At 43.1% G+C, this 17992-nt stretch overlaps 1 protein-coding gene and 1 long non-coding RNA gene across 2 annotated transcripts in view; both read left to right on the top strand.

Moving 5' to 3' along the window:
- Window positions 1-17992, top strand: part of LOC125940740 (uncharacterized) — a 154133-nt gene that overhangs the window by 14280 nt on the left and 121861 nt on the right. The gene's annotated exons all lie outside the window — the stretch shown is intronic.
- The window catches only part of LOC125940734 (uncharacterized), a 94934-nt gene continuing 89974 nt past the window's right edge, over window positions 13033-17992 (top strand). The window contains exon 1 of the mRNA XM_049657210.1: window positions 13033-13086. Coding sequence (XP_049513167.1) covers window positions 13040-13086 — 47 coding nt within the window. The 5' untranslated portion in view covers window positions 13033-13039. The remainder of the gene's footprint in view (window positions 13087-17992) is intronic.

The raw sequence follows: 17992 nt of genomic DNA, 5'->3' as shown, positions 1-17992 counted from the left end.
TTAAAGGCCCACTTGCACGTGCACGCTGGCTGATAAGGGACTGAAGCTGCTGAACCCCAGAGACTGACAGTGGCAGATCAACCAACGCCGAGGTCGCGCGCGTTGTGGCTCAGTGCCTCACCGCTAATAATAGAGCCACACAAGCTCAACGACATTTAGACATCCTCTCTCGATGTTTCGGCAGCCAGTCTATTATAACATAAAAAAATCTGATCAAAATACGACCTAGAAAGCGCAAGCGATACGTAGATACGTAGCGACAGCGTTTGATCTGGAGAGCGTCTGCTAGTTCAGTACACGGCGTAGGAGGAGACACGGTCGACAGAAGAGAGTGAACGGTGGTGCCGGGAGAGGAGAGAGGAGATGGCGCTACTGTTTATGCAAAAGGCGGATTGGCACAAGACCCGGCGTGGCCCTTTAGTCTTTAGTCACGTGCAGTGAAATTTTAGCAAGAGTATTTGTATTCGGTTCTTACTCTATAGCTTCCCACTCATTAAGAATAACTTATGTGCTAGATAAAAGGGTTTTGCTTTATTTATTTCAAGATCAGCACCTCAATTGCTGCTTATAAAACTCCAGAAAAGCTTTTAAATCAGTTCTGCTTGTGTCACTCAGACAAGTATGTATTAAGGACGTTTCTGGAAGATCAGGGCCTCTAATGACAAATTGTTTACTTGGAGTATTCTCGTTGCTGGCATTTGGGCAACCCACTAATCACAATAGCGATCAGCATGGTACTTAAACGATCGCCCCTGGGATGGCACTTTAGAAAGCTGTTAAGTTTTGTGAATTTGGGCAAATATTTTGCTGCTATATATTGATTGTTAAGTCGGTGATCGTACAAGTACACAATTTGAAGAATGTATGGGTTTCTTTTCTAGGAGCAAGTGTGGTGTAATGACATCTATTTTCATTTTTCTCAAAAGAAAAAAAAAAAAGCTAAGTTGTAGCAGCTCCGGGAAAAGGTTGTCTGTGCTTTGTCTGCCACCTAAAGTTTCCTCTGGTTTTAAGGTTTTGGCGTGTCTAATATGCTGCCAAGTGGACTCTTAATGCAGGTGCAGCCGGTGTTTGTGCAGCTCAGAAACTCTACCTGAAAAATCTGGCAACTTCAAAGAATGCAAGTGTCGGCCCATCAAGCCTCCTTGCACAGCTTTAGTGAAAATGACAGTTGGGGTCAAAGCCAGAGTTGTAACAGCTTGCAGGGACGTCCTGCCTAGAGATACAAAATTTCCGGAAATTTTGAGCATTCGGAAAAAAACAATTTTTTTTCACGTTTTTTCCCGAAATTTTGGAAAAAATGGAAAAGAACAAATTTTCTTTAGTATACGGTCAATAGTTTATTGCCAAATGTCAAAAGCCATAACTCTCATTATGTAAATAACAGAAGTGAAATGCTTTCTGCCTTTTCACAAACAAATGCAGGGTTTAACAAATCGAAGACAAGCCAGAAGCATCACCACGAACGCTTGCAGTTCTCTGTGAACGAGTGCGGCTTCTTAGAATTGTTACGGCAGTTAGAACAAAGAACACTGAAATGTCTCTTCTGTGGCTATTTCGTCGTGGCTTTGTCTGTGGAAACATTCATCAAGATGTCTCCCCGACCGTGAAGGTCTTCCCGACAGTGAAGTGCATCCACACGTCGGAAATTGGCCGTACCATTGCAGAATCTGCTTCCACACGGCTTCATATGCGGACTTCTGCCACAGGTTGCACAAGTGCACGAGGGAAAGTCAAAATTGCCCAATAACGGGCACCAAAACATGAGAAACCGCACCCGAATGACGAAGCCACGCTGACGCTGGAGCTGACACTATGTGATATTGATGGCGAGTGGTCAGCCGTCGTTTGGTGCTTCGGTATCATGTGCAACGTTTCAGTTTCGCGTTCTGCGTTTTGCTTTCACATTTAACGCTGGGCGTTGCCAAATTTTTTATTTCTGTACATTTTTCCCCGTGGAAATTTTGGCCAATTTTTCCAACTGCGCCGAAAAAAAAGGAAAACAAACATTTTTTCCCCGTAATTTTCCCGTTTTTTTCCTCACTTCGCATCTCTAGTCCTGCCTGACGTTATGCCAATCATATTCACGCTGCAGCCTCTATACAAGGAGTCTTTACAGTTGCAGCCATGGTCACTGCCACAGTATCCTTCTTTCAGTGTTGCCGACATTGTAGCACTTGGATTGTGTATGCCATTTGGAGTGTCACCTTTGCCCAAATACATTTGCTCAGAGTTCCAACCTCAAGCAGCATGTGTGCAGTCATACGGAAGTGTGGCCGTATCCCGACACCCACTTCGCTGCATCCTTTTCACGGAAGGAGTGAAGTACCTAGGGCGCTGTGTTTTCGGAGTTTATTTTTCTTGAAATTCGGAGGGCGTTCTTTGGAGGTAATTTTCTGGCGGAAATTCGGAGTTTATCGGAGTTGTATTTCTCGTAAATCACCAATTGTCCGAAACTCGAGAGTTAAATTATGCATTATTCTCAATACTCCAAAATCTTAGGTGAATTGATATCTGAACACGAAAACATCAGAACACACGAAGCGTATTTTTGTTGTCTTGAAGATTTGAACACACAAATATTAAAATACAAAGCCCCTACGTTTGTGCGTATTACAAGCTTAGAGCTTGTTGTAATTGATGCAATCATACTTTACGAGGTTGCTGTCACTGATGGCTTCACGCTCCTTTCGATTGATGATTCTCAGTTTTGAAAATGCCCTTTCAACATTTGCTCTAGAAGTCTCGGCGCGCAGCAAGAAAGCACTGGCCACTGGACAGTGTGAAGTCTCCAAAGCGACAGGGGTTTAACAATGTTACTGATTAATTAGCTCTGCTAGTTCACAAAAATGCAGTAACATTCTTTCTATTATAATTTTTTTCTAACTTGCAGTGCGCAGATAAGCCTTCGTGCGTAGTGAGCAGAAAAGTGGCACTTCCGTTACCTTCATTTTCGATGCGTTGGCTTGGCTCAGCTATTGACAGAATAATGATGCTGGGGGCCAGCCAGCCATGACGTAGGCGTGTACTTGGGAAAAAATGCGGTACAACTATATGAAATGTTTGTGCAACAATGCAAACCTATTGTACCAGTCTATTTACCTTTAAAAATGGTTGGAAATGTGGCAATATAGGTGGTTAACCACAGTTGCTCTCCCTCCAGTGAAAGCAGGACGATGGGCGACATTCACAATTTGGGAGGCAGGCTTTAGGCATCGCTATCACTCCTCAGCGTTGCTGGAAGATGGACTCTATTTTTTTTAGAAGCTGCTCGGATCGAAAAATTCTGCTTAAAAAATATCCATGCGCTTTTGGAAGTGAGCGCTGCAGGTGGAAACACTACCGAGGGTGCGCTTTTCATCGCGCTGTAAAATACTGGGTCTGTAAAAATCGGTTGTCAGTCCCTTTAACCCTTTCACTGCCGGGTTTTTTTCTGACTGCTCCTCACCGCCTGCCGGGTAATTTTTTTTTTTTTTTTTGATGTTGGTTCAGTGGAAATTTCATGCTAGTATTCCACCATGATACTCCACAGGACATGTAAAGAGAGAAGCAACGGCGGAGGCCCAGTCCGGCCAACTTCCCGATAACGAAAACGAAACTTCAGAGAGCAGGCTAAGCTGGCGGCGGGCCCGGCGGGAGCAGTGGCACGCGTGCACGGTGACAGTCGAAGGTGGGGGCGCTACGACGGAGTTGAGAAGGAGGGCAAGGGGAGCCACCGAAGCCACTGACCACTGCCACCGAAGCGACGGCGTAGCCAAGGCCAAATGCGCTTCTCTGCCGCCCTCCTCCCTGACCTTCGACGATCTTCACGCGTGCCCGTCCATGGCGGCGCCGCCCGCTCCCTAAGTTCTATGTGTTTAGGTTATCTCTCCATAGATGGTGGGACACGAACGCAATATTTTTATTTTTTTTTTTGCACGAGTTGTTTCGGGAGTGGCAGGGAGTGAGTTTAAAAAGCGACACGAGTATACTCGGGAGTAGCAAGGAGTGCGCGTCGGTGGTTTCACGAGTTATCTCGGTAGTGGCAGTTAAAGGGTTAAAGGGAAATATTACCCCCCCATCCGTTTTATACACTGCTAGGACTTAATAGCTATGCTGAAAACTTCAGGGTTCATCTTATTATGAAAGTGGCTTGGCCTAATCTCTGGCCACTGTGGTGTAAATAAACTTTCCTGGAACTATATCTCATTGGAAGTATAATATCTCCTGAAGTACACCTTGTATTTACATTTACTCCAAGATAATGCAACCTATGATCAACCCATCATGGTTGCTTAGTGGCTGTGTTGTTGGACTGCTAAGCACGAGGTCGCAGGATCGAATTCCTGCGCCACGGCAGCCGCATTTCGATGGAGGCAAAATGCGAAAACACCCATGCACTTAAATTTAGGTGCACGTTAAAGAACCCCAGGTGGCCCAAATATTCTGGAGCCGCCCACTACGGTGTGCCTCATAATCATATTGTGGTTTCGGCGTGTAAAAGCCCGTAATTTAGTTTGAATTTTTACCTGTGATCAATAAATAAGGTGAACAGTCGACTTGATGAAAGTTGGGCTTGTTTCCTGTCAGTGCTGTTATTTGCTTCTCAAATGTCACAATATGGTATCTGTAATGAGTTTTGATGAGTTGAGCACTTTAGTATGGCTTATATTGTCCTCAAAATGCAGTGCTGCCAACTGTGGAAAACTTTTCTTAGATCTAGAGATTTTATGCATCCTTTAGAAAAATAGGGAAATTGGTTCTAATCTAGGGGAATTTTGTGCTATGACATTGAAATGGTGAAATGGCTGACGTAACAGCGTGTTTTGATTTCAGTCACTTGCAAATTGTGTTTGCATTAATATGTGAACTGATTTTATCGTACACCAGCATAGTGAATGCATCTCGCCCATTAAACAACACTTCGCCCTTTAACGAAGCACTGCTACAGAGATATTGAGGTTTTTACCTCTATATGGGCTATCAGTGGATATGCACTCTAAATGAAATATTCATTTCACTGGTGAAAAAAACGTGTGCTGTAACACCAAACTAAGGGGCATGGGCGTATCTTGGCATGAGCAGACATGGTACACCTGACGCAGAGCACGACCATGCAGTTGTTGTGAGAGGCAGCAAAGTGCACATGCGTATACTAAAATTTATCGCGAACCACCTTACGCAGAGCAGCTTGAAATGTATAAAATGTAAACTACAGTGAAATGTACTCTATTTTAACACTGTTACATTCTGTAAGTGAGGTCCAGGGCCTATCATCCTGTTAACATAACTTGCACTGCGACATCTTCTCAGCTCGAGTCCAGTGACTACACTATTTGATTGCACTGAGAGGTTCCTAGTTTCCTCATACATTAGAGTTCCTGATAGTATGAGGGAAACAAGATGCCACTGTCGGATAATTTTTTGAAGGGTCCTGTGACTTCATGGCTATGCCGAGATAAAGGAGGTCTGGCAATTTTTTGTTGTGCTTTGCCCAGAACGTGATCACGGCTGAGCAAATAAAAGTCTTACACATTTTGGTTCTCATAAAATACACATTGCATTTTTGTTTGCTCGTCCATGATATAACAAGTAAACAATGAAATGCACACTTCAGACTTGGGCGCCATATGTGTTAACTCTCTTCTTCCTGCAAATTTTAACAGATTTAACAAATAAACTTAAAAATTTTTCTTCTGCAGCTTTCGATAAATGGTGAAGCCAGGCAAGTTGGTTCAACTAAGTATGTTTTGCATGATTGAAGAATTGTTTACAATACATAAATGTAACCACATTATATGGATAAGTGTTGTAGTCCGTCTCTAACCTGAATAAGTTGATCGATACAAAGGGGAAATGTGTGTGTGCATGCTTACCTTGCATGCAAATTGTTTCTAATACATAAATGTAACAACATTGTATCGGTAATTGTTGCTGTCTGTTTCTAGCTTGAATAAGTTGAGTGATACAAAGGAGAAACGTTTGTGTGAGTATGCTGTTTGCGTTCAAGCTGGCTTTAACAGTGATCTCTGTGTTGTTACAGATGCGTCGATTCCTTCTACAGTGCATCCAAGATGATGCATGCTTCGGTCTTTACCAGTAATTCATCTCACGAGCTTCTCGGAAAGCATCCACCTGTTTGCCGTTTTATTTGACATAGCAGTTTGATCTATTGTTGATTTAACAGTGTTATCTGTTTGCACATAAACCCGAGAGTAAATAAACAACTCGCTGAATTGTTGTACATGCACTACGTTCTTTCAATTGCAGCATCCTTAAATAATTGATTAAACACTGTGACGGTGATTGTATCAAGTGAACTTTCCATTCCTCCCTCTGCCCTGTTTGTCTCTTGAAATCATGATAGAAATGAACGTGTTCTATTGCAGTCACCAAGTTGTAATCATTTGGGTAAAAAAAACAAGGCAGTGCAATGTACTGGTAGAGAATGTAGTTTCATTAAGATAACGCATTGGACAGTATTGTACCTGTCTTCACAGATCTGCTAACACAGTGCATGAGGGTGTGGCAGTGTTGCTGAGAAAAACTCCTTTGTAGATAAGTTATCTTCAGCCCTCTGCAGCAGTGTTTGCTTTCGCTGCACGAAGAAAAATATTATAGCGAGAAATGTTTACAGTGCCACCCACAAAGACATTCCCTTCCTTAATGCAAAGAAATGTGGCTGTAATCTTTCACCATCAATCATGGTGCCGTTCTCACCTCTAGGAATGTTTTTTTGTTCTTGTTTTCCTATGTCTCTTGTATTTTTCTTGTTTACTTCTTTTACATATTCCTTCATATTACATATTCCTTCAGTTGGTGCTTTTGTTGTTCTGCATGGTATAAATACTGTGATGCATAAATAGTGCCTAGTACTCAATATAATGGTTGAGTGCATTGTACAGTGTTACACATACAAAGTACTTTTGAGTGTTTAGGCAAATCAAAATAGCTTGCTAAATCCGGCCTCTATGTGTAGCCAGCCTAGAGGTTGTACCCATTCGGGATAGTGAGCTATGCATAGTGACATAGTTGTTTATTCAGATGTGTAGATGTAGTGCTTTTGACAGAAGCATTCATTGGTGATTTGGTCATCTTCAGCACCGTGTACTAGATGCATTTTCTTTTCATTGAAACTCTTGTGAAACAACCATGAAAAAAAGTTTACAATGCAGTAAAACAAACAATCCTTTGTTACAAAAGCATTGAAAATTTGGCGAGTTGGTACGGGTGACATATTTCTTGTTCATAGCACGAAGGGACACAAACAAAGACTAGCGTTCATCCTATCTGCTTCTAGTCTTTGTCTGTGTCCCTTGGCGCTATAAACTAGAAATCCTTTGTTGTATGCGCAGAAATGCGGCTCTATTCTCCTCCATCAGCAAACTTGGTGCCATTCTGACCTATATAAATGCCGTGTTTATTATTTTTTCCCTTTCATATGTTGCTGATTTTCTTTTATAATTTCTTGCACTAATATACGTAATTAATTTTATATGCTTCATGTGTTCGCATTTCACCTAATGCTTTTGTTGTGCTGCATTCTTGAAGTCCTTTTATGCCAGAAAACATGTAATTCTTAGTTTATTATTCGAGTGCACAATGAAGTGCTACCTATACAAAGTTATTTGACTATTTAGGCATAACATCAGAATTGCATACCAAATCCGACTTCTAATATACCCAGCAGGGGTTTGTAAGTATTCAGGTTAGTAATATATGTTTAGAGAGATAGGAACTGGTGTGAGACATGTACTGTATCGGGGTACTGTTGCCATAACAATCATGTGTGTGTTGGGTTATGGCATGTGTGTTAGGTTGTCACGTATATTGCCTACAATTGTGGTAGTCCTTTTTGATTGCCAGGTCTAGCACTTTAGTTGAGGGAAGTGTTTTCATTTGCATCACCTTCCCATGTTCCCTGTGACTTTGCAGGTTCCTTGTTGTCAGGGTCACTGAAACAGTACGACTTGCTTGTGTCTTAGCATGGGAGGCTGCATTGCTGCCGGCTGTGCCCTTATAAGACCATGGAAAAGACAAACATAATGAGTCACCTGCGCACACACTCAGGGGAACGTCCATTCAAGTGCCACCTGTGCCCTGAAGCATTCACTCAGAGGTCACACCTGACACGCCATCTGCGTTACCACACGGGAAAGCGTCCCTTTTCCTGTGTGCATTGTGGTGCATCCTTTTCGCAGCAGCGCCCTCTATCCCATCACACGTCCTGTCACGCAGTAAAGAAGCCCTAAAGGTCAGGGGCTTGCAGTTTCTTTTGTAGATCGCTCAATTTGTTTGTTGGAGTAGGTCAGCCCTAAACTGCATTGATAGATTTCTAGGTCCTTCAACTACAAAGCTTCTTGTAGTAATAACTAGAAATAAGTTGACTCCACTGTATATCAGGATTTCTTGAAGACTGCCTTCATGTCACTGCACTGCTATGCCAGCTTATCAGAGGTTTGGCTTATCTTAAATGTGGACTGACCAAATATGTGTTCATGACTGTGGAAATAAGTTTCTTGAAATTGCGCATAATATATGAAGCTTTCAAACAAACCAGAAACCAACATTTGATTATAGGGCACAGTAGTGTGTGTCCAGTTATGGTTCTTGTTAATTTCTCAGTACATCAGTGGTGCAGTTCGCATTTAATTTATTTGTGCTTTCTAGCTCCAGTGCTTATGTTTTAATGACTTATTTACAAACTTAATAATACAACAAGACTACCACGTTACACTCTAGTTTATTACAGATTATACCGTTGTGGCAGCTCTTATGTCCTCAAGGTTAAATGCATAGCTTATGCAGAGTTTGTTCTCAAGCTTAAATGTACAGCATTGGACTTATGGTTGAGCATAAGGAAACCCCATAACACTTGTTGACAGTTGCGCACCAAGGCAACGGCAATATTTACAAACTTAATAATACAACAAGACTACCATGTTACACAGTGGTTTATTACAGATTATAACATTGTGGCGACTCGTATGTTCTCAAGCCTAAATGTACAGCATTGGACTTGCGGTTGAGCATTAGCAAACCCGATAACGCTCGTTGACATTTGTGCACCAAGGCAACGGCGAGCGAATGGCCACTGGAACTCTTTAGAGGCCATCAGGGATGCATATCTTCCAGAAGCAGTGTGACTACCTTGATCACTTCTGAGGGTATCGTATTTGAAAAGCCTAATGCCACGTCCTCTACAAGTGAAAAATAGGATGCAAGCAAAATATTTACGTTCTTGCGCTTTGTACAAACGCACATGTACGCATGTATTTTCACCTGTGCTTTGCATACGAACGAAAAAAATGCCGTCAAAATTGGTTTGAATGCTATGGCTACGCGAAGTGCACTGGGTTGACTGGGCAGTGACTGCGGGTTATGTGTGTGCTATGGCAGTACCGTGTTCTTCTCGTGATCGAGTTGCAGAGTGCCGTGCGATAAGAACTGAGCACAACGCAAGTTGCGGCAGGCTGCCCGGGAATCGTCCGACCTCGAAGTCGTCACATCTGCAGATCGCTTTGAAGATTCGGCACGCGTCGCTGCGTGAACTACGCATTTGCTACCAGAGAAAAAGCCATCCTTCGTCCCTCCCGAGCTGCCTTCCTGCTATCTTCCTTTGTGCATGATTTGGCTCACCATCGCACGCTTTCACTGGCACATACAGCTTACGGCATGAGGGAATGATGTTATCGCCATTGGACTGCATATGGAACATTGGGGCAACCACGACAGCAGAAATGCGCCTGGAGTGTCCTATCATTGCGATTGGAATTATATAGGAATGGCACCCTTACGCTTCTGGGTTATCCGCGTTCATGAAGTGAAACGTCACTCTAATTTTTTTTAATATGCGTTACCAAATCAATAGGTGCGTGTTATACACTGCTGTGACTTACGTATTTTTGTGGGAAAAACTGCTGTTATGAGGGGGGTGCGACCTAAAAAAGGTGCGACTTTTAGGCCGGGTAAAACGGTAATATACGAAGTTAGCAAAGAAACTAGAAACACGTTTGAGACCTGGGGGCCTATTCTGTGAGTGACTACCTATCGCATATGTCAGTTTCATCTGCTGCTGGAATGCTGATTGGCTCTTCGGGCCATTCATGACCAGCCCGTACTTTTGTAGTCGTTTGAACACGTGGCGCAGGTGAAGTGCGTGTTTGTCTGCTGAAGCGCTGAAGACGAGGATGTCGTCGATGTATGTGAAACAGCAGCTCAAACCATGGAGAACCTGATCGAAAATTCGTTGAAACGTTCGTGTGGCGTTTTGCAGACCAAATGGCATCCGGAGGTACTAAAACATGCCAAAAAGTGTTATGGCTGTCTTTGGTACATCGGAAGGCTTGACTAGGTCTATCTTGCTGAATATTGTGAACCATACAATAACACGGTAAAATCCTGAATTTTTGAGGATGTGTGCACACTTGCTACGTATGAGCTATCGATCTAACTTCATGACAGTATCAGTAGCGACATTGAAGATATAGGTTTTTGAGTCCATGCGCAGTTTGCCAACTTACAGCGTGTACTTCTTTTTCTGCAGCTTAGCGAGTTTTATCAGTTGTGCCCTCGCTTGTGCCCTCAGTTGTGGCCACTTTGCAAGTGAAAATCTTCACAGATTGCGAGGTTTATTTTTATTGCGATAGCAATTATATGGACACTCAAAAGCAGATTTCTGCCGTCGGCGTCGCCGTCGCCGTCGCCGTCGCCGTCGCCGTCGCCGTGAGGTTCCGTATGACGTCATTTGGAGATGAAATCGTCGCCGGTAAGTGGTTCTTGAGGGAAAGGGAAAGGTTGGCGCTATCTTCGAACGCTGTATGTGCGAGTGAAAGGGCGCGAGGGGCGCGTCTTTCACGGGGAGTGAACGCACGGCGGAGAACAAACGCGCGTTCTGCGCCGTGCTCGCTTAAGGGCTGCAGAAGTAGGCGTCTCTTTTCTCCTTTACAATCACCATATATGTAGAGCAAACGCGCCTTCTTCGGACGCGCGAGAGGCCGTGGGGGAGGGGGAGGGAAGGGAGGCGACGTTTAGCTGCGGCACCAAGTGCCTATTTATATCAGAGGCTCCAGCAACAGTCACCAACGCCGCACGCATTTTGAGCTAACGCGGGCAAAACGCCGATGGCGTCGACAACAGTTCTGCGTGTTGTTGCTACCAAAGCCGCTCACCTTACTTCGTATGACATTGCTGTGTTGCTATCGCATTCATTGCTTCGCCCTTAGGGCGAAACTGTGACATTTTTTTTAAGTTGGAGATGATCGCTTAAGATCGCTAGTAGTGGTCAATTCCAACTTTTTCTGAGCAAAAGTTAATTATTTTTTGCTCGTACATTGCCCAATCTTCATTGGACTCATCTTCTAACCCAAAAATAGAAGATTTGAGCACCGCATCTTATTTTCCGCATTGTCGCTCATTGATGCAATGGCTGTCAGCTGATCTGAGACGCACATGGCTGCGTAATTTTTTTTCACTTCTGCTGTGCTACGTGACGCAATAATTGCTTTCATGACCGCGGTGTTAGCACTAAATATGCAAACTTCGTTTTCACATGCTTTCTGCTTTTCTTTGGTGCCTTTTCTCTTGTTTTCTTTTTTAGTGTTTATAGAAAAAACTTGTGCCATGAAGCGAAGAACTTGGTGGTGGCATAATTGGCGAGAGACTCCTTGTGGTAGCTTAGTGGCTACGGCATTCGGCTTCTGAAGTAGAGGTCGTGGGTTTAATCTCTGCCCCGGTGGCCGCATTCTGATGAAGTTGGAATGTAAAAATGTGTGTGTACTTAGATTTATGTGCAAGTTAAAAGGCCCCAGGTGTTCAAAATTAATTTGGAGTCCTTCACTATGGCGTGCCTCGTAGTTAGATTGTGGTTTTGGCTCATAAATCCTCTGAACCAGGGAATAAATCCAGGGAAGCACCAACTCTGTCTTGGGCTATTTTCTGTGTCGCGTTCGTTTCTTCAAACCAAAAATTGTGCATTGCTTTCGACCCTGTTGGAGCACAGCTGGTGAACTGCAGATTGGAATTTGTCTGATGTACATTTTTGTGCTTACTTTCTGCAATGTGCCATCCTGTGCTTGCTGTTAGTGTTCCAGAGGAAATTGTCTTTCGTATGCCAACACCTTTCATGAGGATTCGATGAATTGTATTAGTGTCACGTGATATGTTGCTACACCGATGTCATCTGACCTTAGGGACAAACCTTTGCTAGTGTACATGCACGGCCATTTCCTCTGGGGCTATTTGATTCGTGGGAATTGCATCCAAGGGCATGTTTTCCGGAACCCCTCCAAGCAGACTGTTCTTCAGTGTAACGACAGTTTCGGTGTCTACTGCCATTCAACTTAATGGCATTAAAAATGCCTCTGTATAAGCATTTTGTTGGGAAGAGGGAGAGGGGAAGAGCTTCGCGGCACTATGGGAAAGCTGGTGGGGTTCCCCAAGGCCAGAAAGTTTTAGAACCCCTTGACTATACAGTCTAACACACGTGCAGTGAAATTTGAGCAAGAATAATTGGAAGTTGTTCTAACTCTATAGTTTGACACTCACTAAGAATAACTTATATGCTACATGAAAGAGTTTTTCTTTATTTATTTCAGGATCAGCACCTCACTTGCTGCTCATAGAGCTGCAGAAGTGTTTTTAAATCAGTTCTGCTTGTGTCACTCAGACGTTCGGTATGCATTAAAAGATGTTTCTGGTAGATCAGGGCCTGTTATCGCAAATATTTTACTTGGAGCATTCCCGTTGCTGGCATTTGGACACCCACTAATCACAGTAGCAATCGGTATGGTAATTAGATGATCACCCAGGGGATGGCACTTTGACAACCTTTAAAATCAGTTTTCTGAATATGGGCGAATATTTAGCTGCTATATGTTGATTGTTATGTCAATGACGGTACAGGAGCACATTCATGAAGAATGTATAAGTGTGTCTTCTAGGAGCAAGTCTGTTGTAATTAAATCTGTTTTCATTTTTTTAAAAGAGAGAAAAGGAAACTTGCAGCAGCTCCAGGAAAAGGTTGACTGTGCTTTTTCTGCCGCCTAAAGTTTCGTCTGGTGTTATGGTTTTGGCGTGTCTAATGTGCTGCCAACTGGACTCTTCATGCAGGTACAGCCAGTGTTTGTGCAGCTCAGAAACTATCTGAAAAATCTGGCGATTTCGAAGAATGGCAAGTGTCTGCCCATCAAGCCTCCATGCACAGCTTTAGTGAAAATGTCAGCTGGGGCCACATCCGAAGCCAAAGCCAGAGTTCCAACAGCTTGCAGGGACGTCCTGCCTGACATTATACCACTCATATTGACGCTTCCATCTCTAGACCAGTAGTAGAGTGTACTAGATTGGGGGAGTGGGTCCAGCGGACGCCTTGACAAGTGCCAAGGGTGAAGCAAAAAACGTGGAAATTGTGGCAGCACTGCCGTTGCCTTATTCTGAAGCTGTGGCCAATAAAAATTGGCTTCGGCTGTTTCGGCAGCACTCATTGACTGAGGCGAGCTCACAGGTTGAGTAGCTGTCGTCTGTTCGATGCACCGTCATTGTTCCGTCGTTTGCATTCTTTCCGCCGTTGTTTTTCCATTTTATTTACAAGAGATCAGTGGGGAATAACACCAGTGTCGCCGCCACCGGGTATCCGCCTGTAGAAGTTCCATGCAACTGCGGTAGGGTCTCCGATGCGACAAGCGTCTGGCCGGCATGCGAGGCCGCTCATTCGGGAGAAAGCAACGGTGGGGCCACCAACTTTTCAATAAAAAAAGCCTCAGCAGAGAGCCTTCGTTGGACCCACTCCCCCAATCTAGTACACTCTACCGGTAGTCTCCACAGTTACAGCCATGGTCACTGCCTTTCAGTGTTGCCGACAGTGTAGCAATTGGATTGTGTTCCTCTTTCATTGCCACCTGTGCCCAAGTGCATTTGGTCACAGTTCCAACCTCAAGCAGCATGTTTGCAGTTGTACGGGAGAGTGGCCATATCCCTGCGCCCACTGCGCTGAGTCTTTTTCACGGAAGGAGTGCCTCTTATACCACATGCCTTGTCACAGATGGGGAAGAAGCACTCATTATTAAGGGCACACAGTTTCTTATAGAAAAACTGATTGATTGATTTATGTGGTGTTCATACTGCATCGAAAGGGTTCTTGCCCTTGCACGCAAAGGCTTCATAGAATATTGCTTAAAAGGGAAATATGACCCCACCATCCGTTATACACTGCTTTGACTTTGTAGCTATGCTGAGAACTTCAAGGTTCATCTTATTTTGAATGCAGCTTGGTCTAAACTGTGGCCACTGTGGTCTAAATAAACTTTTCTTGGAACTAATCTTCATCGCAAGTTTAATTTCTTTGGAAATGCACCTTGTATTTTAGTTTACTCTATCATACTACAATCGGTGTTCAATAAATATAGTGAATGGTTGAGTTCATGATTTGTTGGAAAAGCAGTACCTGTATGGATAAATACTATATTATATATCCAGGAGTTTGTTATATGGAGGTTCGTTATAAGCAGGTTTAACTGTAATTGTGCTTCCTAGCTCGAGTGCTTGTTTTGTTTTATACAAGCTTAATAGTCGTCATGCACATAAGCAAATGAGTTTCTTTGCCATCATTACTTGGGTCAATAGTTACTTATTAAGTGCGATAAACAGAGCCTCAAAAAATTTTGTGTCGGTAGTCCTTTAAGGAGAGCGTGGTCTCCAGAATAAGTTATCTTGAATAAGAGTTGTGGATCGGCATAAGCTAACCTCAAAGTAGTGGTTATTTTTTGCATACTGGCAACAACGTGCACTAGTGGGCACTCAAAGCCTCGAGAAACCTTCAGTGACGTTTAGTAATGCTATTCTGACGTTTGATGATGCCTGGCTTAAATTATACATTGCATGTTAAACCATATATGTCCCCACAGCAAGCTGGCAAAGCTTTAGTGCATTAGAGGCTGTAGAACATTTGTATTTTAATTTCTTAATGTCGCAGTTGAAGCATAAGCAGTCTGGTGACACTGAGTGGTGACTAAATGAATGGGAACCCCAGAAACTGCTCCCTCGGGTAACAGAAGCCCGTCTGAAAGGCCATGCTTTTATGAACTGCAAACAGTGGAAGTGGTTGCAGGAGCTTAAAATACATCACGAACGCCATGCATAGTTTTTAATTTTCAGTGCACTCGGTGCATCTCTGGTTTCCAACTGCTTTTTATTGTGGAAGTGAAGAAATTGTGGGAACAATTTCAGCAGTGACATTGCTGCGTAGTTGGGCTCTATAATGTGAAGAAAAAAATTGTTGCATGAGTATTGCTTGCTTGAGCCGTGCACCATCCGAATCGGAGGACGCTTAAGCTTCGCCTTTATTTCATTTCATTTCATTTTTATTTCCTTAAAGACCCCCGAGGGGGTATTACATAAGGGGTGGTTTTGTTTTTTACACCGATCAGTGCGATGATACATCTGTTATGCTATGCATGAAGCTTGATGGGCAGGTGGTAGTGGCGATGTTGCGAGAAGGGCCGTTCCACTCTTTTGCTGCTCTGGGAAAAAATGAAGCAGAAAATGTTTTAGTACACGCACGTCGGCGAGAAACTTGTAGTGCATGACCAGTGCGATGAGATATGTGAGCTGCAGGGATAATGTAAGGAGGGCAGTTGAGTGGTGAGTGAAAGAACTTGTGAAATAGAGAGAGGGTTGCAATGCGTCGGCGACAAGACAAAGTTAATAAGTTACACTCGGCTTTAAGGAAAGAAGCACTGATTTCATATGAATACGAAGCATGAATGAATCTAGCAGCACTGTTTTGAACGGATTCTAGGGTATTAGTGAGACCTACTTCGGGTGGGTTCCAGATGGGAGATGCGTACTCTAATTTAGCCCTGACTAATGATTTGTAAGCAAGTAGTTTAACGTGACTCGGAGCGTTATGCAAATGACGTTTCAAGAAGCCCAGAGTTCTGTTAGCAGATGACGTGACATTAGCAATGTGCGTGTTCCAGGACATATTGTTAGATAAGGTGACTCCAAGGTATTTATAAGTGGTTACTGATTCAACGGGGACGTTAGCTATGTTATAAGTGAAGTGAAAGGGAAATTGACGACGAGTGAAGGAAATGAGTTTGCATTTAGTAGGGTTTAGGGACATTAGCCAGTCATCACACCATTTTACTATGTGGTCGAGATCTTGTTGTAGGATCGTATGGTCAGATGGGCTAGTAACGGTTCGGTAAATGACGCAGTCGTCAGCAAACATGCGGATATTAGAAAATACATGTAAAGGTAGGTCGTTAATGTATATTAGGAACAGAAGAGGACCTTGGACAGAGCCTTGAGGCACCCCTGATGACACTGGTAGTGGGCTGGATAATTTGTTATTTGTAAACACTACTTGTGAACGGTTAGACAAAAATTCTTTTATCCAATTTAGTACATTTGGGTGCAAGTTTAAGAAGGGTAATTTTAAAATTAGGCGTTTGTGGGGTACTTTATCAAAGGCTTTCGCGAAGTCAAGAAATAAGGAGTCGGTTTGCACGTTAACATCAAGGTTAGCATGAAGGTCATGAACATAGATGGCAAGCTGGGTTTCGCAAGAGAGACCCCTACGAAACCCATGTTGAGAATGGTGAAAGAAGTTTTGAGAGTCAAGGAAATTCATGATGTAAGAGTAAATGACGTGTTCCATGAATTTGCAAGGTATGCTGGTCAGGGAGATTGGTCGGTAGTTCAGAGGTGAGTTTTTGTTACTGGATTTGAAGATGGGAACGACCTTTCCCACTTTCCAGTCATCTGGAATGATACCCGTAGAAAGAGATTGCGAAAATATTAAAACAAAATAAGCCAAAGCAACGTGCCCTATATTTTTCAGGAGTTTCGCGTTAATTTCGTCTAGTCCAGATGCCGCTGACAACTTGATCTTTTCGATGAGGGATGAGATACCACCAACAGAAAAGCTGATGTCAGGCATGAAAGATGTGACACGACATGAAAACGTAGGTAAGGAAATGTCTACTTCCTTAGTGAATACAGATGAAAAGGCCTTGTTAAAAGCATCGGGACATTCATCGTCTGAAATAACCTCTCCAGAGTCGTTAGTAAGAGTGGTAGAAGCTACTGCTTGGGGATTAATTATCTGCCAAAACTTGCGGGGGTTATTAGCTAACATATTAGGCAAATCGGTGTTAAAGCGAGTTTGGCATTACGGATTTCTGTGAGATAAGCTTTTTCAGCTGCGTAATACTTTTCCCAGTTTTGGGCGCCCCCTTTAAGTTTGGCGTTCCGGAATAAACGTTTTTTCTTGTTATCTAGCTGGTGCAAAGTTTTGTTAAACCATGGTTTTTGGCTGTTTACACCGATAGTAGTTTTAGGGATGAACATGTGTATTAGCTCGGTTAGTTTCTGCTTAAAAGTAAGCCAGTTTTCCTGAAGAGAACGATGGTGAAAATTGGCCTCATATGTTGGTAGAAAGGTGCAAAGTTGATTATTTATGGCATCATAATTACCCTTATCGTATAAGGTTATTGTTTTCTTATGCGAGGGGTTGGCAGTAGGGCCAAAACTGAAATCTACATGAATTACTTTATGGCCACTAATTTTATGGAGATAGTGAATCGAAGACAGGCTATCGGGATGGGTTGTCAGTATTAAATCCAAAATGTTAGAGGAATCGCAAGTGACACGTGTTGGTTGAGTTACTAACTGCGTTAGGTTATAGTTAAGGCAAACATTGATAAAATCTCTGGCTTCAGTTATGTTAGCCGTTGCAGTTTCTTCACTCCAATTAATACCAGAAAAATTTAAATCTCCAAAAAGAACGAGATCGGCTTTAGGATATGTCAAGGTAAGCTGGTTTAGAATAGTATTAAGTGTGCGAGAAAAGTTAGGATTGTTATGTGGGGGTCTATAGCAAACACCCAATAATACTGATTGTGGTAAAGCTTGACATAATACCCATAAAATTTCTAAGTCGGAGTCAAAGTTAATTACAGAACATGGTAATTGTTTGCTGGCTGCAATGAGAACACCGCCCCCGCGAGTGCCTTTG

The sequence above is a fragment of the Dermacentor silvarum genome, chromosome 10 (assembly GCF_013339745.2).
Source record: "Dermacentor silvarum isolate Dsil-2018 chromosome 10, BIME_Dsil_1.4, whole genome shotgun sequence".
Classification (NCBI taxonomy): Eukaryota; Metazoa; Arthropoda; class Arachnida; order Ixodida; family Ixodidae; genus Dermacentor; species Dermacentor silvarum.
Note: the sequence above shows the minus strand (reverse complement) of the source record. Positions and strands in the feature narration are given on the sequence as shown.